This window comes from Cetorhinus maximus, chromosome 10, assembly GCF_964194155.1.
Source record: "Cetorhinus maximus chromosome 10, sCetMax3.hap1.1, whole genome shotgun sequence".
Taxonomy (NCBI): Eukaryota; Metazoa; Chordata; class Chondrichthyes; order Lamniformes; family Cetorhinidae; genus Cetorhinus; species Cetorhinus maximus.
In genome coordinates, this window is record NC_135888.1 from 87751613 (window position 1) to 87776401 (window position 24789).

At 41.1% G+C, this 24789-nt stretch overlaps 1 protein-coding gene across 7 annotated transcripts in view; it reads right to left on the bottom strand.

Moving 5' to 3' along the window:
- Positions 1 to 24789, bottom strand: part of rnf44 (ring finger protein 44) — a 127479-nt gene that overhangs the window by 24848 nt on the left and 77842 nt on the right. For 4 of the 7 annotated variants that reach the window (XR_013577788.1, XM_078550757.1, XM_078550758.1 and 1 more), the window contains 4 exons: positions 15701 to 15894; positions 4317 to 4563; positions 2847 to 3014; positions 71 to 241 (listed from right to left, as the gene is read on the bottom strand). Coding sequence is in view for 6 of the 7 variants with exons in the window: in XM_078550757.1 (XP_078406883.1) it covers positions 71 to 241; positions 2847 to 3014; positions 4317 to 4563; positions 15701 to 15894 (780 nt within the window). In the remaining variant the exon portion in view is untranslated. The remainder of the gene's footprint in view (positions 1 to 70; positions 242 to 2846; positions 3015 to 4316; positions 4564 to 15700; positions 15895 to 24789) is intronic. The other 3 variants (XM_078550761.1, XM_078550760.1, XM_078550763.1) reach the window with 1 other exon arrangement.

The window sequence follows — 24789 nt, forward strand, 5'->3', positions numbered from 1 at the left end:
GAAAGGCTGCACTGAACAATAAAGCTTTAAATTTGAGCCATTTCCTTTTCTTTAAAATTATTTTACTTACCAGTCGTGGGTGCTGTGGCTGGATTGGAACAAACTGGCCCAAGGGAGGAAGGTGGGGGTGCTGGTGGGGTGGCAGATGGGGAGGGTGCAGTATAAAATGTTCACTGGAGATAAGTGGAGGGAAGGCTTGGTAAGAGACTGGCAAATGCTGCATTGTGCACGCATGGATCAGCTGGAAAACAAAGATAAGATATTTACAGGGTGAAAATGCAAGAACATCAAACGACACTAGATGGATACCTTTAACCGATGTACTCATACTGCTAAATTCCTAGGAATTCTGAATATTTACAGGGTGTGGTTAGCTAAAGACCAAGTGTCAGGACATTTACAATGCAATTCACCATATATTCTATATCATTTCAGAGACACATACGGCAAGAAACAGATTACATGCAACGATTAACAAGCAGGAGAAAGGAAGTTATATTTGTTATGGATTGATATTGGTGTTGAAGACAAATGCTTTCATGGCTATTCATGTGAGGAAGAGTTGCTCAGCTACTTCAAATACTTCTTTCCCCTTTCTCTCTTTGCTGCATTTGAGTCCAACAGGTGTCAGTTACTCTGCAGCATCACACCCTTGTGATTTATTGTTCTCCTATGAACCTTCATAGCAAATAAGCATGCTATTCAACTGCAGGGAGTACCACAGCCAAGTCTAATCCTGTCCTCACTTGATGTTCAGATGGGCACAATTTTAGCAGAAGTTGTCATATAGCCTGGAGTGGGAAGCCTGAATTACTTTGCCCAACTAAAGCGAATCCTGCCCTAACACTGCCCTGTCCAAGACAGCAAACTTTGCAAACACACGAAGAATCAAACCTGCAACCTTCCTGGGTCTCTGTGGCTCACTTGCTCACTGGCTAAGCTCAATGCTTAGGAAACCTTTACAGTCTTTTCAATCCACAGCCTTTCCTCAGACATACAGACAAGGCAGAACTAAATGGGATCCTACTTAGACTAACACAAAAGCAAAATACTGTGGGTGCTGGAAATCTGAAATAAAAACAGAAAATGCAGAATGTCTCGGCGAGGTACCATCGTAGCGCAGCTTTCTGGAGGAACATGGTAACACGGCAGCAAAGCCTGATTTTTGTATTTAATTGTACATGTCTGGTCTGATGGGGTGTGGGGGTGGGGGGGGGGGGGGGGGGGAAGAGAGAGAGAGAGAGAGAGAGAGGTGGAAAGAACTGTTGACCAATTTACATTTGAAAAATGGTAGGCGCTTTTAGTTTCACCATTATTTTTACAACAAAACCTGACTCAGTTTTTTGTATTTTAGCATTATCAATTTCTATTGCCAGAGATGAGGTGGTGTCAGAACTGCTCCATTAAATGGAAACAATAGTTTTTAGACAGGCTCCCCCATCCCCACAAGTATCACTTCATTAAGTTCAGAACTTGACATATCGTTTAAAAATTGAGGAGTCCCTCCACAAAACCCAATTTTACAATTGGAGTCAAAGAGGAAAGGCTTTAAATAAAACAAAAGACACCCTATTCTGCTGAAGTGAAAACAAAAAAAAAGGTGGTGGGTAGATAGAAATGAAGGAAAACTCAAATGGTATAGTTACACTCTTGTCATGCAAAGGCTTTAGTTACACTGCCAGTACTCCTAAAGAAGCAACAGTTAAATTATTTTACTCTCTGTTAAAAATGATCTAAAACAAAGCTGCACGGTTAACTAAGTAAATGCCTTTTAATTTTGTGTTGTGAGGGAGGTTTGAAATACTACGGCTATGACAATCACAAATTGAAATATTTCAATTATCCTGCCATGAAGCAGCAAGGTAGGCTATGGATCATGCTGATCTTGCTTCCTAGTTGTCATGAAATCCACATGCAGAGAAGGCAGAGGACATTAACAGCTGTTAAAATGTATTTTTGCTCCTCTGTTCCTTGGTTGGGTCAGTGGTGTATGCACTGGTTGAACGATCTAAGCTGAAGCACTCAATTCAGCTCAATGTGAACACATTACTGAGGGCAAACACCAAGTGGAGACTTCACCACAAAGCTAACATGTTTAAAGTGGGTTCAAGAGTCTCAATTGTCAATCACATTGACAATGGATAAAATATGAAATCTGCAAAATAACCAATTGATTTGTTGGTAGCATTATAAAATCCATGCAAGGTTAAAAACACAAAAGGAGCATTCTTGATTATTCCTCGAGACAATAAGCAAAGATATTGAACTATCTTCCAGCAAATTGGAGGTAGCACTGTATCTAAGAAATCATGAATAAAGGTTTTTTTTTCTCTATTTCAGTTTTTGAGAAACACACTGTCTATATTTCTGATGACTTCTGCAATGAAAAATCCCTCTAGGATTTAACAGTTGTAGTACACCATTAAACAAATCCCATTTATATTTCATGGATGACCTGACCAAGTAGAAATTTTCTTCACTTTTGAACATCATATGAAAATATCAATGCACTCTTAAAAACGTTCTCAAAAAAATTACTAAGTCATGATGAACAAGAAGCTGAAACCCAAAACCTGAGTTTCAGCTCCTATGGGGCTCCTCTGGTGCAAGACAGATGCAGAATTTAGATGACTGTGTCCCCTTGACTTCATTAATCAAATTTATTGTAATCAAAAGAGACTATGAAACTTTGACTTCACAGTAATTGTTCAGACACTAAAGAAAATATTACAAATGGCAAGAAATTTTTTGTTAAGGTCTCAATCCTAATCCTTTTCTTCTAAACCAACTTTTTTGACAGCGAGAGAATAGTGACTTAGCATGCCACGTCTTAAGTTGTGACTCACAGGCGGTGGAACGCAGCAGACTGGGTAGTGCTGTCCACTGAACATTACTGAGCATGCTGGGACCTGTTGCGTGTTGCACCCTGGGATATGTTGTCCTGCATGGAGTGGGAAACCATGTGCCGTTACTGTGGTTACAGTGTAGGACACAGGAACTGTTCCTTGATGCATCTAGGAGGAAAAAGAAAAAATATTACTCAAGGTGACTGCAAATAGAGTTTTAAGAAATCAGTACTTCAATGACACTAACAACAGGTATATTCTATTCATGTTTGTCTATACATCAGAATAAAGTTAGCCAATCAGTTCCCACTGTATGGATTAAGAAAGATTTCATGTCTTAACTGGTAAGCTAAGGATCTCAATAATTTGGCCAATTTACAAACCGTACAGCGTAATAAAATGCATTTATTTAGAAGCTTTGATACAATAGTATTAGACTTGAATAGGGTACAGAATTCATTAGCAAAACCCAGTTCAGCACAAATTATTACAGGTATTTTACAGATCAGGCAATAGCTAGACAATGTCTTACTATTGTATTTATTTCCCCCTTTCATTTTAGGTTACAATATTTTGAATCATGTTTCCTGCAAGATGAAATACTCAGTTGCAAACCAATATTGTTCCCAATCCCAGCTTTGGAAATAAAGAAAGTCAGCCAACCCTTCGTCTGTGAGTGGGAAGAAACGGAAAAATTAGGGATGCAAGATCTGGTGCAACTGCAACACAAATGCACAGAAATCTAATATTGGACCATTGGTGTGAACCACAGACTTTACAAGAAGGATTATGCCAGGCAATGTTACCAGGGACTCTGATTTATGAGCGTGGAAGGGTGGCACTGGCATATGGGAGCAGGAGGAAAAGTGTTTATGTGTACCTGGATGGAGGAGGGGTGTCTCAGGATCCAACATTATTTTGGGGGTTCCAGGGTCTGAGAACACTGGGACATGTCCTGGAATCTGCAACTGAAAGGGGAAGTCTCAGGGAATAAGTATACTCTTGAGTCACGAAGCACTGAGAATGTTGTCTAAGAATTTATGCACAGAGTGGACCACTGGATCTGAAAGTAGGGAACGGGAGAGGATCAGTATCTGTCAGGGGATAGCAGTGTCTAGTGGTCATGTGAGGCAAGGCACCCAAGAGGAGGAGGACCCGAGTTGCTCCTGGTCTCTTTGCACCAACTCTCTCAATTCCATTCCTATTTGTCAGTTTCCTTTCCAACTCACCCATAGTATCCTTTACACTCTCAAGGAAACAGGGCCTCATTACAGGGTGGGGTGGTAACAACGCAACAGTCGCTTGCTATTCCACCTTACGTCTAATTAATTTAGGGCATTTAAATTGCATATTTTTAGTTAGCAGGCCCAACAATGATGTTAATACTCACACCAGTGACACACATTTAAATCAGAAAGTAGCTGAAGAGCAGAGCACCGTTTATCTGGCAAGGTGGTAAGTGACTCTAACCTGTTCGTGGAGATCCACCATGACGGGATTTTGCTGCGGAGGATGTGCAGCAGGGTGAAGCATACGTGGTGATAGGCTTGTGTGATTGTAAGATCGATTTTCATCTATAGGCAGTTGCTGTGAATATGGAGGATGGTGATAGTTTTCATCCTGGTTTATAGGATTATGCAAAGGCCTGTCACGCCTACCCCACTGGCGTCGCGCAGGAGGACTGCAACAAACCGGCAAGAATGTAAAAAGATTGAAACTGTGAAGAGAAAAGATTTAAAAATATACACCAAATCCAGACAATTGTTGCATCCTCATTTTGAATTCTGTTTATCTGCATTGATCCCGCTTTTCTCACTGTTAATTCCTCCTAGATGTTGGTTATGATGGGCAGGTGACCAGATATTTTCAATCTCCCAGTGTTGCTGTGAAAATGCAACCAGACACACAACCCCAGCTAATTTTAATTCCCTTCTTTTTGCTAAGCAACCGATACTGCCCCGCACTGAATATCCCAGCGAAGAACTTGGAAACTTAGCATAAAAGAGACATTAGAGATTGAAAGAGAGTTGTGTAAATGCAAAGTAGCATTTGAGTCCCGAGAGTGGATGTTGCTGAGGATTAAATGCTATCTCAGTTTGATAAATTCAGCCTGCACTTCCCTCCAACTCAGTAACCACCCCCACCTTCTGCGTTCACCTCCCCAATGAAACCCTAAACCACACAATGGTCCTGAGCCAGTTTCGAGAGAGAGAGAGATGCAGCTCCACCCCAACAACGTAGCCACGATGAGCACAAGGAATTTCACCATTCTGAGACCCATTATGTTCTTACAGCCAGGCACTCTTCGCCTCTTTGCAATCAAGAGATGTCTTTTGCAGCTTTCTCGACTGATCCAATGCCTCCCTGTTACCAGACTACTCGTCTGGCATCCAGTCTTGGATAAGCCACAGTTTTTACCCACTAAATATTGGAAACAAGGAAGCCATTAACTTTGACCCCACCACAAACTCCAATTTTTGACCCTTGATTCTATCTCCTTCCTGAGCCACAGTCTCAGGCTGTTTGCAGCCTCTGCATCCTATCCGAAATCAAGCTTGGCTTCCAACTCCATATACTCTCCACCATAAAGACCATCCTGCTTCCACATTTATAGTTTTGCTCACCTCTAGCCCTGCCTTAACCAGCTGCTGCTGAAACCCTCACCCATGCCTCTGTCACCTCTGAATTTGACTATTTCAAAAGGTCTCTTGGCCAGCTTCCCACCTTTCACTCTCAATATACTTCAACTTATACCAAACTTTTCTGCCACATCTAATCCTGAACTAAGTTATTTAGGCAAAACCATTTATTCAACGATGGCTACGTAGTAATCCCCTGTGCAGAATGACTGCTTTATATATATGTATTTCAAATTGTTCATTCAATCTGCACTTCTTTATTGAGCTATATATCCATTTTGCAAAGCATTTTGCATGCTTTCCTTTAATGTGATTTTTTTTTCCTCTCTCCTACCTTAAAAGCAGTGAAGAGTGCAGGAAAAATAACAATCCACAACCACATTTTCAGGAAGGTCTTTCTCATAATGGGGATAATTTCAAAACTGAATTTTTCCCATAACAAATTGTTTGCACCATACAAACAATCTGAATTATAAGCCAGTTTTCAAAGTGTCATCTTGGAATTGAGAGCTGTTTAGGTGCTTTGCAGTGTCACAGACGCCTTAATCAAAGCAACAAAAATGATTTACTTTATTTCTTTGATATGTGCGATGATAAAATTTATCAAATAGATTTTACCTCCTGTGTGACACAATTCCTCTATAATGTTCTATTGTCAGATGGGGGCTCAAAGGTAGCGAGGCAAGTCTCATCTTGATTACCAGATGGATTCTAGCTAATGTCTTGATAGTGAAAAGGAGGCTGATATCTGAGAGAGATTCCCTCTGGATCTACAGCCTCTCACTTCAAATTCTATCCACCCCTTCTCATGGTAAAACCTGTTAATCTCTACTTCAGAGTAGAGGATCAGATGTTGGAGGGGAGAAACAAAGTCCACTACAGCATGGAAGGCGATACGTACAAGTATTTGGCAATTTCAGCAAATATGACACCATGGTAACAAAGTGCAGGAATAGGCAAAAGTAAACACCATGTACGGCTAACCACTGCAGCTGCCAAGTGACCTAGGCGTCTTGGATCCTCCTCACCTCTGAGATCATGCAAAAGCAACCGAGGGAATGGAAGCAGCAGCATGCAGCCTTCCTCCACTATAATCAAATTCCTTAGCATAGGTTTAGCTGTAAAGTGAGACCTACAGATATACAACCAAGTCCTATGGCAATGGGACGCCTGGGAGTGACTCAATTCAGTGGCAAGAAGCCACAGACTAAAGCAAAGGCAAACACAAAGTCACTAACTGTGACAGTAGCATTATGGGATCTCCACAGCCTACTTAATCGCCAAACCAGCTGCAGACCTGAATGCCATTGAGCTCTAGCAGCCAGGGAAATAAGACCAACAGGAAAAGGCCAGCTTGAAGGAATGGGAGCAGGATCCATTTCTTTGGAGTGCTCTACCTTCTATAGAATGATTTTGGATTACAAAGGGTCTAGAAAACGTTCCCAAAGGCATTAACGAATGCCTGATGAGCTTACACCCTCCCCTGCAACGACACGGGAGACATGCAATGCTCATAAATGCATATGCTCCCACAATGATCAACAGTGGGATGTAAAGGAAAGGTTCTATGATCATCTGGACCATTCCCTATGATCGACCCTGAGAGATGACAAAATTCTCATGGGTGATTTCAATGCCAGGGTCAGACACGACTGCATCAATGGGCAGGCACCCTTGGTCAACATGGAGTTGGAAAGGAAAACTCAAATGGAACTCTGCTACTTTCATTATGCGCCAGGCATGACCTTGCCATAATCAATACTATGTTCCACCTGAAAGGAAAATACAAGACAACCTGGCAATAGCCATGATTTAAGGACTGACATCTCCTTGACTATGTGCTTGTCAGATAGAAAGAAAAGGCTGACGTCAAAATAACTTGTGCCATGTGAGGCACTGACTGCTGGACAGACCACCCCTGATATGCACCATGCCGAGTCTAAAGATCCAGCCAAAACATTGTAAATCAACTTGCCAGGCATGGCCAAAGCTAGATGTCTCAATAACTCTACTATTGCCCGTGACCTTGTTACACAACTTGACACCAATCTGAACTTTGATTCCCCTCCTCTCTGCTCAAGTGACAAAGGTGGTGAATGGAAAGAGCTCTATGATCTTCAAGACTTCAGTAGATGTCCTGGGATGCTGCAAGCGCAAGCACCAAGGCTGGTTTGATGAGAATGATGCCTTCTTCTCAAACTGAAACAGCTCACACATGCAAGTCTTTTAGCAACCCCACAGTCAACAACCAAGCATCAAGCCTAGAAAACACAGGCTCAAGTGAGAGTTAAGAGAATTGCAGAATGACCAGTGGACCACAAAAGCTGCAACATCTAGCTGAAAGGCATGATCCATGTTTTTACATAATGTGATGACTGTATATGGCCCATCCAACACAATCTCTGCTCGGGCCCTAACAGCTGATGGAGATGAACCAATCACTGATAAGACAGCAGTAATGGAAAATCGGTGCGACACCTCATTGAAGTCAACAGAGATTCCTACTTCTTAGCAGATTCTCTGCAAAAAATTGATTGCCTGAGAAAGAAAGCCTGTTTCTTCCTCCTTGCACTGAGGAGGTGATAAAGGCAATCAAATGCACTGCAAAGATTCACCAAGGTTCTTGGGGCAGCACCTTCCAAACCCACGACCACTGCCATCTAGAAGGACAAGGGCAGCAGATAGATGGGAACACCAGCACCTAGAAGTTCCCCTCCAAGTCACTCACCATCCTGACATGGAAATATATCATCATTCCTTCACTGTCGTTGGGTCAAAATCCTGGAACTCCCTTCCTAACAGCACTGTGAGTGTACCTACACCACATGGACTGCAGCAGTTCAAGGAAGGAGCTCACCACCACCTTTTCAAGGGCAAGTAGGGGTGGGCAATAAATGCTGGCCTAGCCAGCGAAGCCCACATCCCATGAATGAATAAATAAAAATCAACCAAACAAGGCAAAGCCCCTGGCCCAGATGGCATTCCAGAGATATGGAAGTGTAATAGTACACAGCTCATTAATAAACTTACAGTTGTCCTCAAGAGTATCTGGGGTCAGGAAAAAGTTCCACAGGACGTCACAGCAATTACTGAGGAATAAGTCTTCTGTCAATCGCAGTAAAGATCAAACAAAGGTCCTATTAGTCCATCTTCTAGACAGCCTCATAGATGATGCCCTCCTGGGATCACAGTGCGGTTTTAGAACTAACCATGGGACAGCCAAACTGGTATTTGCAGCAAGGCAAAGACAAGAAAAGTGCAAAGAGCAACATCAGGACCATAGACCTAATTAAAGCATTTCACAGTGAGAGTTGACCTGGTCTCTGGCACTTGCTCTCCAAGCTACGATATCGGAACAAGTTTGTCAAAATACTGCATCAGCTGCATGATGGCATGATTAGATGGGTTTGTACTGGTGGTGAGATGTCTGATGCCTTTGAGGTAACCAGTGGTGTAAAGCAAGGATCCCCAATTCTTCAATCTCTTTTTTGATACTTAAGTAAGCCACCAAAGACATGCCTGCAGGCACCAACATCAGGTTCCATTCAGGGACGCTCTTCAATCTCTTCAGATTGTGTGCCTCCACCAAAGTCACAGAAACAGTGATCAGAGAGCACCTCCATGCAGATGACTGTACCCTAGCTTCGTACAATAAGGAAGACATCCAGACCATGACAAACAAGTTCTTGGGTGCTGCTAAAGACTTTGGTCTCCAAATCAGTGTCTCCAAGACAGAGGTTATGTTTCAGCCAGCACCAGGTATACACGAAGCACCAGACATAACCATTGATGGCACCAGTCTAAGGTTTGTAGAAAAATTCTCATATCTTGGTAGTGTGCTCTCTGGGGATGCCACTATTGATGAAGATACCCATGCACACATCCAGAAAGCATGTTCTGCCTATAGGTGACTCCATGATTGTGTCTGGAAGCAGTATGGCATGAAGCCAAAGATTAAAATCAAACTCAACAGGCCATTGTCCTTACCACCCTATTGTATGGCGCAGAATCCTGGGTCTGGCGTAAGTGCTACCTCAAAGCTTAGGGACACTTCCAAAGTCACCCGAGGTCCATCATGAGAATTTGATGGCAGGACAAAATCACAAACAAGGTCCTTCATTGTGCTGGACTCAACAGCACGGAAACTACCCCCCATTAATTCAGCTTAGATGGGGCATGTCTGCCGCATAACTGCAGAATCCCTAAGCAGGTCTTCTATGAAAAACTGCCTCAGGGTAAACATCATCAAGGGGGTCAGTACAAATGATGCAATGACACCCTAAAATAGAGCATTACAAACATAAGGCTCTTGGGAATATACTGCAGCTGACCGGCCCACATAGAGCCAAACACTGAAATTCAGTTCAGCATCTTTCCAGGACCAGTGACAACAAACTCACAACATCCAATGTGCCCAGAGGAAGGCCAGAGGCAACACAGTTGCAGAAGTTCCCTCAAGCACCAACAACATGAACAGTCAGTTCTGTGGACATCAGTGCTGATCCCAGATTGGATTCTTCAGCCATGAGAGAAGACGATTAAATCATTTGCAGCTTGGACATAAACAATGAGGAGTCCACCAAGAGCCAAGATTGTCAAATTGGGCATCAAAAACACAAATATTGGCAGGTTTCAGCAGAGAAGTACCAGAATCCACAGTACTCCAGATTACACACTAAGCATCCCAAAATATATACAACACTAGTACTGATGAGCAATCTGACTAGCAAAACTGAGAAGGGTTAAAGCATGTTAAAAACTACCAAAATCCACAGGCAGCAACAATTAATGTTCAGCAAGTTTTATGTTGGAAACTGGAACTAAAAGTAAATTCAAATACCAAGACATTCATTACTGGTTTAGCAAAGCCTTCCATGTTTTCAATTGTGCTTTTAACAACAATTTGCATATTTTATATATAAATGGGCACCGGCCAAAGAAGCAGAATTTGAGTTTGCCATATGGTCACTTTCTCTTATTTCCTCAAGCACTTTAGTTATTGCTTTATTGGTTGCTTTTCCTAATATCTCTTTACATGGCTCGGTCAAATGTCTCACTTTTCCTGGTGTAGCTGTCTTTGGTTTAGTTTTAATTTTTGCCTAATTTTGCTCCTGTCAAGGGCCTTGAGATATTTTACTATGTTAAATATGTTTTTAAATATAAATTAAAGTTGTTGTTGTTGAGTGGGACTTTTCACTGATGTTTCTGCACAATGCTCAGCTTCATTCACGACTCCTATGATGAAGCAGCAAATTCCAGCTTAAAGGCAGACCTCGATAACATAATATGCATCTCACATCAGTGTTGGGCAATGACTATCATGAACAGGAGAAGGCTCAGCCATCTCCCTAATCTTCAGTCCACTTTCATCGGTTGAGTGGGAACATACTGAAGCTTGGTTCACCTCCTAACATCCTCTCTTTTGTTTCTAAGTATATTGACTATAAGGACAGTAGTGATTGAAAAGAAAGATCAAGGGTGCTTCCCTTTTGCAGAGTGGATTGATGATGGTAGCTTTGAAAAGTTGAACCATTTACTGTTTTGGCTACATGGGGACCAGCAATTTAGCAGTTTATTGCAAATGAAGTCTAAGGATGGGGATATGGGTCTTATGGATATGCTGAGGGTATACAGCAGGAAGAGGAGAGAGGGGGAGAGATAGGTAGAAATTGGGGGAAAAAAAAGAATAAGAGTGTACATGTGTGTGTTCATGACAAGGGAAAGTTTTGGCAAAGTGGTCAGCTGAGTGTGTACACTCTGCCTCAGAGAGAAAGAAATCAATAAACTCCTTTTACATTTTTTTGTTAGAGGTGAGGGTGGAGGGGGTAGGAGAGAGGAGAGAGAGGTTTATAGAGAAAGTTGGTAGGGGAGGAAAGCAGTCCTTCAGAACAATGCTATAGTACTAAATTATTTTGGCAGAGGAGAGTGAGGCATAGTAGAGCTCATCAAGTCAGAACTAGCAATGAATGGCTAAGTTAGTTGTGCATCAGGTACACAAGTTTGTGCCTCATGGATTCAAGAAACAAAGATGGAACAGTGTCAGGAAAACTGGGATAGGAGATGTGTTTTACTGGGCACAAGGCAAGGATCACAGAGGTGAGGAATGGTTGAGCAAATTAACAATTTCAGCGATACCATTGCAACCAGATGGCCAAAGGCTCAGCATTATGGGGTACAAGAGTGCAAGTGCATTTTCCAGTGCAGACATAGAAGGTGAGGTTGAAGGAGACAAGGCAATATGGGTAGTGAGGAATACAGAAGGTGGCCACAGATTGTCTTCTTGGTAATCAAACCTATGAAGTAGCAAGGCCACAGGAGATGGCGGGGTCAAGAGAAATACAAGGAGAAGTTAAATGGAAGGAAAAGTTTTGTTTAGAGAAGACAAGAGGGCTGTGAATTGATGAAAAAGGAATTAGAACTGAAATGGGCACTGAAATATATACACACACACACACAAGCATGGCTGTGGACAGCTGAGAATTGGGTTGCTTTCCTCATTCAAATTGAGATTTTACTTTACACTTGCTTATATGGAAATGGACATATATTTTTATTTTCCAGAAAGGGACCAGTCAAGCAGCTGATTAGTATTGTGTAGAACAACATCACTGTACAACTGTTTTGAATTGCAGATAAAGGGGATGCAAGTACTTTTATATCCTCTAGCTCCTTGTCTACAAATAATATCTGCATAGAAAATCGGACATCATCATGGCATCAGAAAGTCACAGGTAAAGGAATGTTGAAAGAATGTAGAATAATGGTCATAAAACCACTAGTAGATACGTTCCTGCCGTAAGGAGCCAGAAGGAGATGGTAAGGTCAGTCCATCATGGGCCCCGTAAAAATTGTATAAATAACACTCTGCTACCAGCTGCAATATATTAAGTTCCCAACAACATATCTGTGGTATATGAGAAGGCTACAGAACTGAGGATATGCAAATAGAAAATGAGAGAAATATAGCGAAAAATATAAAAGGATTTTTACCAAACATTCATTTAAATATATCCATTATGACGACGTGGTTACAGGGTGACCAAGACTGGGAACTGAGTATTCAAGGATATTCGTCACTTAGGAAGGATAGGTAAAAAAGAGATGGAATAGCGCTGTTAATAAGAGCCGAAATCAGTACATTAGTGAGATGTAGAATCAGCTTGGGTGCAGCTGAGAAACAGCTTGAAGCAGCAAACATTGGTTGGATAAAAGCAAAATACTGCAGGAAATCTGAAACACAAACAGAAAATGCTGGAAAAACTCAGCAGGTCTGACAGCATCTGTGAAGAGAGAAACAGAGTTGACGTTTCGAGTCCTGTTTCTCTCACCGCAACACAGTAATAATGGGCTTCAATATATGTATGGATTGGTAAACCTAATTATCACTAATGCTGTGGAGAATGAGTTCCTGGAGTGTATACAAGATGGGTTTCTGAAGCAATACGTTGAAGAACCAATTAGGGATTGGGCTATTTTAGGTTTGGTATTAAGTAATAAGGGCTAATTAATAACCTTGCTGTAAAGGAGCCTTTAGGAAACAGTGACCATAATATGACAGGATTTTACATTAAGTTTGAAAGTGATATAGTTCATTCTGAAACTAGGGTCTTAAATCTGGACAACCTCGCTGAAACTTACAGAATTCTTACAGGATGTGACAGGGTAGATGTGGATAGAATGTTTTCCCTGGCTGGTGAGTCTAGAACCAGGGACAGTCTCAGAATAAGGGGCAGGCCATTTAAGACTTAGGAGGAATTGCTTCACTCAGAGGGCGATGAATCTTTGGAATTCTCTACCCCAGAAGGCTGTGGAAGCTCAATCATTGAGCATATTCAAGACAGAATTCGATAGCTTTCTGGATATTAATGACATCAAGGGATAGGAGGAGAGTGCGAAAAATGGCATAAGGTAGATGATCTGTTTGAATGGCACAGCAGGCTTGATGGGCCAAATAGCCTGCTCCTCCATTCCTATCAGAAGCAAAATAAATTTCATTTATGTAGCACCTTTCACATCCTCAGGACATTACAAAGTGCTACATAGCTAATAAATTAAATGAACCGAAGTTGACGTCATGTAGGTAAACATGTGCCGAGAATAATGACCATTAAACTAATTTTGTGGTTTTGGTTGAAAGGTGAATGCTGGACCAGACACCAGGAAATCTCTGTTGCTTTAAAGAGTGTCACGTAATATTTTATGACTATCTGAACAGACAAAACCTTGATTTAACAACTCATGTGGAAGGTGGCACCTCCTACGATGCAGCACTTCTTCAGTGAAGAATTGATTTGTCAGCCCAGATGATACGCTCTGTTTGGGGCTGCTGGTGGAGGGAGGGGGGACATATTGGAGCAGGGAAGTGTTTTTCTCATGGGTTGATGGGGGTGAAGGTGACACCATCTTGAGAGAGGAGTCTTAAGGAAGAGCAGACGGGAAGCCCCCTGGGTATTTGGTGTAGGGCACTCTAGGTAAGCAGAGCTGCATGCTGATGGAGTTGGCTTAGGAGTTGCCAATTCTCAAACTTGTTCCAAACTCACTGAAACAGAAAGTAGCAAATATAACCCCATCTTTGTAAAAAAAAAAGGCAAGTTGAACGCTTAAATTACCAACATTGTGGCATTAAGCGATTGGGACTTTGATGGCCAATTTCCAAAGGGATCATCGAGAAGTGCAGGGTCTGATGACAGTTGGTGTAGATCTAACTGGAGACACCTCCTCCACCCTCAAAGAAATTGATATATTTCACAAATATACTGCAATTCACTCAATAAGTTATAGAAAGTAGTAAGTAGATATTATGCACCTGCATTTCAGGGAGAAAATCAATGCTAAGCTACATAATAATTTGATCCACAGGGTCCGTGTCTATAAAGTTGATAGCAAAGTATTTGGCTAGACAGATGCATGAAAGATGGATAGGTGGAAACCAGCTGCCAGTGGACTCCCATAGAGATTGATATTTGGGTTATGCAATTTGTATTTTTTTATAAATGACTTCAAGGATGTAACATTGTCCAAAGTGTCCAAATTTGTGGATTACATCAAACTGGGGGTAGTACCAATTGATGCTAACCAACGTGTGATAATCCAAAGGGATCTGGACAGCTTGGTTAATGTGAAAAATGGATGAGTGTATGTCATGAAATTAGGTAGAAGAAACAAAAAGATAAATTACTTATTACAATGGAAACATTCTTGAGATGACAGAGTAGGAAAAATATGTTGGAGCATTGGTGGGTAGGCCATTGAAGGTGTCAATTCAGTGATCCATTATAGATGATAGTGAAAAGAGCAAATAAATGTTGGGAGTGTGACTTACAAGTTTAAGGAGGTAATATTGAAGTTGGTGAGTCTACATTTGTAAGTCCACGTTCAGTTTTGGTTTCCATGCTACAGGAATGATGTAGCATTATTGAAGGTGTCCTGAGGAAGATTATGAAAGTGGATTCTTGAACTTAAGAGGGCCAAGTTTTGAGTAATGATAACTTGGGAAGTGGAGAGTGAAAGGATACTTGATCTTTTAAAATTATCACAAGTATGGAAAACATGGCTCCAGGCAAGTTCTAGCACAGGATCTGAGGGCTGGGGGACACATTTAAGTTGAGGGTATAAAAAGGAGTAAGAGTGTGACAGGTTTGTAGTAAGATTAATTAGGGTGGAAGAACAGAAAGCCACAGCAGATTTTAAAAAGGAACCAGATGAATTCCTTTTAGAAAAGGAGATACAAGGCAATTAGTTTCAGAGACATGGTATGCAAATTAAGAAGCAGAAATTAGGAAGGATAGTAGTCTTCTTCTGCACAAAGCATTACTATGTAATGTCACAACTCAATAGAGCAAATAAATACTGATGGGCCAATTTTAGATTTTATCCAATTACATTTTAATTCCTTGAAGTGAAGGGCATTTTCAAGAACTCTCTATTCTCTAACTGTAATGCATTAGAATGTTGTACCCAATTAAGATGGAACAGAGCAACCACAAATCCTCCCTCCTCAGCTACATGCTATAATTTATCAAACCAAGATAGCAAACTTCAGAAGGAAAGACCAGGAACTCCCCTGTAAAATCTGGAGAAATTTAGTGCTCTCAAGTTTGGACATGGACAGAAAATACCCACTGCTATCAACTCCCCTTCCCACCATTAGACAGCCCTGCAGAAAATTGTACATGCCTTGAGAAGCTGGAGGTCTACCTCCAATAAGGAACTCACCTTCTCCTGTGATGTGCTGGTGTGTTGCACCGTTCCCCTGAGAATCGTCGCTGGTTGAAAGGGGCTGAGGGAGGCCGCCTATTCACTGTTATTTCCCATGGTCGCATTGGTGGTGTCTGAGGAGGAGATGCACTCTGGATCTCAAGGACAGAATGAGAGAGACGCCGGCGTTTTGGGCTGGGACTGTCGTCGCTCTGCAAAGCGCAACGTAAGAACAACAGATGTAATCTAGGCACTACTGACATTTGTAAGGCAGACAGGGGCAGGACGGGAGGTTTAACGCCAAAGGAGCTGAAGAGAAGTTTTCATAACAAGATTTCACTAGTGGTGGTGAATTTTGACCATGAAATTACAGAATTAAAGAAACCAGACACCAACATCAAAAAGCAATTTACAAACGTTGTGATTAACTGGAGCCACAACATATTCTATTACAGGTAAGTGAAAGATTCTTTGCCTTTGTGTAACTTGCACACAAGAGTAAATCTAAGAGAGATTGGGACAAGTCAGTATTCTACAGGATGGGGAATGGGATTCAGACTAAGCCACAGATTCCTGTGCTGATTTAAATCATTTGGCATTTTGGTCTCAAAATCAAATTAGATTTTCAAACTAGAACTAGTAACAAATGGACTGAGATGTCAAAAGCACTTCAATTGGAGCAAAACTTTTCAGTGAAAGGAACAGCATTAAGGAAACCTGCTTTTCAAAGCAATTACTGAATTTTTTGGGTTACAACCACAGTGCAAAATGCTGTAACAGACAAAAGGTGAGAGAAACTGTTCAAGGACTGCAAGAAACAGGAAGAGCAGATTGGGGAAGAGGATGAAACAAGAGTGTGGAAAGGAATTGGTAGCCAGAGCTTAGGAATGAGAAGGGACCCTGGTAGCGCTTGGGAATGAAAAAAAAAGATTATTGGTAGTGTATGATTCTGCAATTTGGGAACTGAAATTAAGACAGAATTTCCCACTGTTTAAATGTAAAAACAAGACTTCATTTTTTCTATTCAATCCATAGAAATATTTCAATCAGTGAAAGGGTGATTTCATCAAGTCGCTGCAGGTCATCAAACAGTACAATAAGTGATACGGGGAGAATGATATGGGCAGCAGAGCTTTAGATTTTTAATGTATGCAATCTCAGGGTGCAGATTTTAAAGAAAAAGGGTAATTTCAGAACGTGTATTTCTAATTCAATGAAATGGAAATTTAATTATCAATCTGCTGAAACTACCATCAGTCTCCATGTTAGTCACTTCTTCCCAAGTTATTTTTCATAGAAAAAAAAGCCTGCGATTCCTGTCACTAACAGTGGTCACAAATTTGGGCTTATAATTTAATTTACTGATTCTATAGTTAGTTCTTAATCTCGCCACTGGCTGGCATTTGCTAATTTCGTACTATACATTTGCGCCATTTGATTTTGAAATAACAGCTTTTCGCCAAACTGCAATTACCATATTTTAATATGGTGATATATGGAATCATAAAATTAATCATATAAATTGCATCCTGCTAGTCTCTAAGTTTAGATTGTGATTCTGGAAGAGTATGCTTGAGAACTTACTTACTTTCATAACTCTGAACCCCGCTGGCCACTACGCATTCACCGTCCCTTCCTACTGCCAGCTTTTCAAAATTAAGTTTGGCATCATCCAGTGCCTACTTGCCAATTTATCTGATCTTCTCAACTTCAGTAGTCTCCTCATAATAATTTTTTCCAAATTAAACGCCTTGGACCCCCAGGACACTCAGCTAAGAGCATCAAGGGAGCACCGAGAGGCTGGGACTAGGATTCACAGTTCTCAGCCAGAGGCTGAGACTTAATTACACTTTCTGGCAAGCCTCAATTCTGTGGCGGTTTCCAGTTAAGGCAGTATGTACCATCCTTAAATCCTCTAACACAGGAATCTATGACGTCTCAGTGGAGAAATCATTACTTGAAGCAGTTAGTTTTCATACAGGTATGACTTTATGTGATTGTTTCATTTAGGTTTTTCTTTGGGGGGGGTTACATATTTTGCCGATCAAAGTGAGGTGTGTAAGCACTGCAAAATAGAACGTGTTCTAGTAAGTACGTGTCCAATAATGTGCTTCAGCCCCAACATTAAAGTATTCCTTGGTGTAATTGTGTAACATTTTCCATTTTCCACACCAGTCCATCTATGGCATCTCTGGAGTCAGTTCTGTGGTACAGATCTGTGATCACTGGGAACTGGGTTAAAACTGGCCAGATACATTTCACAAGAGTCTTAAGGTTAACAGGCAGAGGAGACAGGCTTTAAATTCCTAACAGCCCAAAATTACATCATGTATGATATTACAATTTACTGGCAAATAGAAAGATCAGTAACATACACATTTTTCCTTAAAAATGGAAAGGTTTGTTCTAGGCACAAGTATATACTCTATCACATAATGCCACGTGAGCTGCAAAGGGCAAGCATTTAAGTGTGCGCAAGCTTTCAGTGCAACATTCAATTAGAACAGAAATCACTGGAAATATGTTTCTTACTGCCTTTTTAAAATTTGATCAGAATGAATAAAGTTGGAGAGATTTGGGCTGGAATTCAAACTCCATCCTATTATATTAGGAAACACTAAAACGATCCTAAGGGTTAAACCTAGTATCAGCTTGTCTCAACAGCAGAATCAAGTACAGTAATGCAGCTGCAGTCATTGACTGATTCAGCATTATCAGAAATATAGTAAGCCCATATATTTTCAAGCAATACACTGGCTTCGAAATCTGATTGTGTCTGAAAATGTCAGGCATGGGGTGGGTTACACACACCTGATCACATGGCTGCTGAAACCATGTTAAGTTTGTACTGTCAAGATCATTATGAGGAATCAGGTGTGCAGTGGGAAAGTAGATTTCACTGATGCAACTTAAAAGGCAGCCAGCAACTCTTAAAGGGGAGGTGCACTTGCCCTAAAGACAGCAGGGAAATGCAGCGAAAGGTTTAAATTGGCTAGAAAACTCACTGACAGGGTCTCGCATTCGCTGATACAGCTTTATGGGCTGTGAACAGCAGCAAAATCTTGTTCCCCTCCAAGGGAGAGTGATGGGTGAAAGCTGCCCAAGAAACATGTCTATTGCCAGTGGGAACAGGTTTCAGAGCTTGTCAATGCCAGGAGCTTAGCTCCCAATGTGTGACAATAAATTGTCAATGATTTCTGCAAAGTTGTTAAGGTAAGAAAATGAACTATCACCTTACCCTCCATCATTGCAGCCACACTATTCAGAAAATTCAGCAAGGGAGTCTCACTTAAATGGAAAGAAATTAGTGTTAATGGAAAATTTCCGACAGATTTTAGGGTCCTGACTGATAATAAATTGAGGCTATCGTACCATGCTTAGTGGCAGTGAGTAAAGTACATCAGATGTTGGGATGCTTTAAAAGGTCAATATTGAACAGAGGTAGTCTGGTCCTGCCACTTTATAAATTATTGGTGTGACTGCACTGACAATACTAGTTACAGTTCTGGTGGTCACAGTACAAAAAGGATATTGCAGCTATTGAAACAATACAGAAGAGAAACCAGAGTGACCAAGGTGATGATGGGATTGGGTTATGAGGAACGATTTTGTAAATTGAGCATGCTCTCAGTGGGAAAAAGAAAGCAGAGAGGCAATATCATTGCTGTAGGATCCTAAAAGGACTCAATAATGTAGACCGTGACAAGCTATTTCACCTTGAGCAGAACAATAGAACCAGAGGACATGGCCTGATTTTAAGGGGGGGCAATTTCAAAATTAATCTGCGAAAATAATATTTCAGTGAGTGGTCAATCTGTGGAACAGGTTCTGTCGGGGGACAGTGAAGCAGTTCATATTGATTCATTTAAATGCAAATTAGATAGATTTTTTTCAGAAAATAACATTTTGGGAAAAGTACATGAGTAATTTGATATGACATGTAGCAAGCTTGGAAGGAACAGGTGGCTTTGGATCTCTAGCTCCCAAAGGGGTTTTCCTCATGCCATGTCTTGGTCTGTTGCAAACTAATTGATAGAGATTAATTGCAAGGATCAAAAACTCCATTATCTCTGTATCATGCGATTATCAGGATGATAAAAACCTAACTAGATAGAGCTTGATCTTCTTTTGTTTAGCATTGCATATGTTTCCTTCCTCCACTTCCCTTCACTCTTCTACGACCACTGAACCATTTCACTCCACCTCCTCACATTGCTGTTCCAACTTCGCTTCCCTACGTTCCACACACATTATTGCATTATTTGACCATGACAGGTCTCAAAACATCTCAAGGCTGCCACTAACACAGTCCTTGCTTTCTTTCAGATAATCTTGGAGAGGATGCTGATGTCACCACACACCCTTTTGCTCTGGAAGAATATATGCTGGCCATCACAGATAGGCGGGAGTATCATAGTCTCCAACATTACCACTTGTCGCACTATCTTGTGCAGGGTTTCTTCACACCTCATCTTCCTATGCCCTTCTTGCTTTTATCCCACCTTACACACACTGCCTGACTCATCTCTTTCTGCTCTCCCTTTACACCAAAGGCAATCAGCCCTTTCTTTCATTTCAGGCCAGAAACTGAAAATGTTGATGCCCCTGTGCCACATCAAGATGAAGAAGGTAGCCTTATAGAAAATGCACCACTACTCAATCTGACCCTAGAGGAAGCATTTATACAGCACCTTTCACAACCTTCTGATATCCCAAACCAATTTACAGCTAATGAAGTGCTTTTGAAATGTAGTCAATTTTGCAACCAATTTGCTGGGTTCCACAAGTAGTATATTAAAAGTCCAGATAATCTGAAGGAGAGAATGTCTGCCAGTTATGCTGAGGACGACAAAAGTGAGGACTTTAGGGGCCCAACAATGAGAAAACGCTTACTTCACACAAATTGAGTACTGGGAGGCCTAAAGAGTTTAAGCACCATAGCTGGAAGCATAGGTAAAGATTTTAGAGTGCATGATTCTTTCTCGCATGACATCAGCACTCTGCAATCAGCCTTGGAGAATGTGGCCATTAAACAGCTGCCATGCGGATCCTGGGCTTGAGCTTGTGCTCTGCCTTGAGAGGCAGATGTTTGCTTTGCAGAGATGGGTGGAGTAAATGGAGGGTCTTTCAAAGTGTCACTCATCTTCTGTCTGCTCCACTGTATTTCAATTGAAGTGAAGAGCCACAGCCTCATGGGAGTGGCAATGGCGTAATGGGAGCAGCATCTGTTGCCTCCTCACAGAATTTCAGTGCATCTGCTTCCTTATCCTGCCCTCAGCCAATACCAATCATGATGCCAAAAAGCCAGCTGGACCCAGGCTGTTCTGGTGGCAGCTCAAGTGCTACAGTTTGCAACTGAGCCCTCAGAGGCTTAAGTATCCACAAGTCATCAGCCACAAACATCTCAAGGGACCTCACACAAATAACAGCAGCCTTCCATCCGCTTTGCTGAAGCCAATGTGGGGGGGGGGTTGGAGGAGCACCTTGCAGAGTTGGTTAAAATTGTGGCCATAATGTCCAAGAGTCAAATACTGCCCAATGACCATTGCTCTTACAAGAGTATGACAGCATGTTTCTTATAAAATTGTGAATGTTGAGGTCAGCTCCATTCTAATGGGACGATTGCTCTTGAGGGAGCACAGGCTTCAATACAAGCGTACTTGGAACTGCGAGCATCATTCAGTAGGAAAATCTGCCCTCTCCAGTAGAGTTTTTTTTTGCCAGCAGGTTGCTGGTGAATGTAAATGCTGTTACACCACTAAGAGGCCCAAAGTGTTGAAGCAACAAGGTTACATGTGCAACAACTTGATCTCAATACAATGACACGTTTTTCTCGTTTGCAACTTAATTTAAACGAATACTTTAAAGGACCCAAGTACAAGCACTTGACTCTACCCACCAAAATATAAAAAGTTAATCTGTGATTTTTATGACTAATAATAGCTTGCACAACTATAGTTAATTGCACAAAATGGAATCTGGCATGTACATGGCATAGTAATTGGCTACAAAAAAAATAACAGAACAAACTGACTGCTTTTAAGCAGCTTTCAACAGCTCTGGGGTCCAGTGCTTCTGACTAATTTGAGTGGGAAAAGAATATGTAAAGAAAAAGGCATCGCCTCTGTCTGAAAAATGGGTTAGGACAGCTTTGTCCTTATAATTATTGGTTCATATCTTAATTATCTTGTACTCAGTAACACAAACAGACACAATTCTGAGGTGATTTTTTTTCTGGTTCAGAAATAGGATTAGAGAAGCAGTCCTACCATTCAGCACCTCGCAGCTACACACAAACACAAGCAACAAACCACGCCTAGAGCATGGAAAGGAAAATATTTATAGAGATCTGCATTTTTATGAGAAACTTTTAGGACAACAGTTTGAGTTTAGTTGCAACTTAATGTGTTCCAGTACAAGGCTTCACAAACCCTTGGGGCTAGGGTAATATTACAAGGCACTGGACCATCTAAAGTTTGCACCATGGAGGTTATCTAGCTATTAATAGGAAAGAAAGTGAATCCAACTACTTTCTATTAGAATAATATTAATTGTTCACACAAACTTGCACAGTACACAAATAGCTTCTTACAAAATCAGCTCTACAATTACTTCCCATTTTGTTTGTGTCTCTATTTTTAATGATGTTTTATGAGTGTGATGGTTTATTTGAACAGCGAGTTACAGACACAAAAATACAAATTTACTGAACAGTTTTTGACCTTGAGACAGCATTGAATGCACTTCTGTTTTATTACTTACCACCATATAGTCACAAATGTTGTAGACCAGCATGTAAACAGAAGCTAACAGGCGCTGCTTGGGAACAGGGAGGATTTTAAGTTACAGTGACATCTCAATTCTTAAGCAGGATTGCACAGTAGTGCTGCGGAACAAAGGCATACATTAGCCTGGAAGAAACTGTGATTCCCATTATTCAATGTTCCTTTTGTTAATGTGCACCTCATGAACTGCGCCATACAATTATTTTAACAGCATTATTCGTTGCTGCAGAAAAAACATTTCACAGACATGCTGGTCAGTAAGATTCTAGCACCAACATCAGATACAAGACTTGAAACCGTGAACATAATCTGAGGAAATAGCTTCGGTTTCAACAAGCATCAGGATTCCATTCAATGGCCCTTCCAAATATACTTTCACTGGCCCCCATGATCTTTACTAAGGTTGCAAGTTTGGAGAAATAGCATGGCAGATCTGCCCGATACTGGCTATAGGAATATAAAGTGCCACATTAACCAGTCTAACTACTTAAAGAATATGCTTCCTGTAGTTTTTGTAGCTTTAGTATACGTTAGGACAACATTCTGGCGGGTAACACTTCATTCAGGTCATGTCATACCTTGTCTTGCCAAAGGGTATATCCACACACAGTCTTCATGAAAACACATTCACCCATGTCCTAAATATGGATCTCTAGAACAATTAAGGCCCTTGACCATCTTGAAGCAGACCTGAACAGTGGCTAGAGCAACTTATAATGTGTACACATACTTTCAGTGGCCATCATGTTGGAGGGATTCATATTCATTCATTCCTATTTAAAATACCTAAACACCAATAGAGAGGGTAGTTTGTATATCATACTTAGCTTCACTGTACACGCAAAACAAAACCATCAGCTGACTGTGGTTTCAGGCTGACACCAGACCTTTGCCAACTTTATTGCTTGGCATTAGGAAACTGCAGAGATATCCACAGCTAGTTTATCGGACTTCGATGTCATCACAGAACGGCAGATGCATGAGGAATCATACACCAACCAAAGTCAACTCAAATGGACAATTTCAGGCACAGCTCAAGAACAGCTGATACGGAGAATGAAAAAATTCCCACCGGTGTGGCAGGGTCTGCTCTTCTGCAGTTGTGGTTACGGCTAAGGCACAGTATCTGTGCTGATGGAGAGGATTACTCTGTAACTCACTATACACAACCTGGAAACGCTCAGCGTTGACACCAGATACCCAGAATGGCAATAAACTTAATTCCCAGCACTGTAATTCCAATCTTTGCACAGCAGTTACAACAATAAATATCTCCTTTGGGAAGTTCCTCTTTCATTATGAAACATAGTACTTCACACTGAAATGGGCACAGAAACAAAATGCCGGCCCAATATCAGCTGAGAAGTTATCACTCAGAAATCTTTTTGCAGAAATCCACTAGCAGCTGACAATTTACTGAATGATCAGAGACATGATAAGTTGAGATGGCTGTTAAAAAAAAACATACAGGATCGTTGGTTTTATGAATAAAGGCGTAGGAGTACAAAAGCAAGCAAGTTATGCTAAACCATAATAAATATTAGTTGGGCCCCAGCTGGAGTAATGTGGCCAATTCTGGGCACTACACTTTAGGAAGGATGACAAAGCCTTTAGAGAGGGTGAGGAGGAGATTTACCAGAATGATACCCAGGATGCAGAACTTATGTGCAGAGGCAGAGAAGATGGCATGGCCCTCCTTGGAGCAATGAAAATGATGAAGAGTTTTGATAGAGTTAATAAGGAGAAACTGCTTCACATTGCTGAATGGTCACTAACCATCAGAAGATAGAGGTTTAAGGTCCAAAGGAAAGAAGGAAAAAAAAAGTACATTGCAAGTTTTTTTATGATCTGGAATGTGCTGCTTGAAAGGGTGCTGGAAACAAATTCAATAGGAATTGGAATAATACTTGAAGGGGAAAAATGTGCAGGGCTATGGGGAAAAAGCAGAGGAATGAGTCTAATTAGCTCATTCAAACCGTTGGCACAGGCATGATGGGCTGAATGGCCTCCTGTGCAGCACCATTCTATGATGTTTTGTTTTTATCAACAATTAAGAGGCAATTACATGCCAATTTTTATGAGAGTGTTACAAACAACATTTTTGGAATATGTCAATTTGGAAAGTAATGTTGATGGAAGGAGGTGCAGCACATGGAAGAATAGTTGAGGCACAGCACTAGGTGCAAATTTACACACAGCAAATTCAGTCTCTGTTTTGCTGGGCTGCTTCTTTTAGAAATTACAGGGGCCTAGGAGCAGGACAACTGCATACCAGTATTGTAACCAGGAATTCAGAAAATGTTCATACTGTATATCCAATTG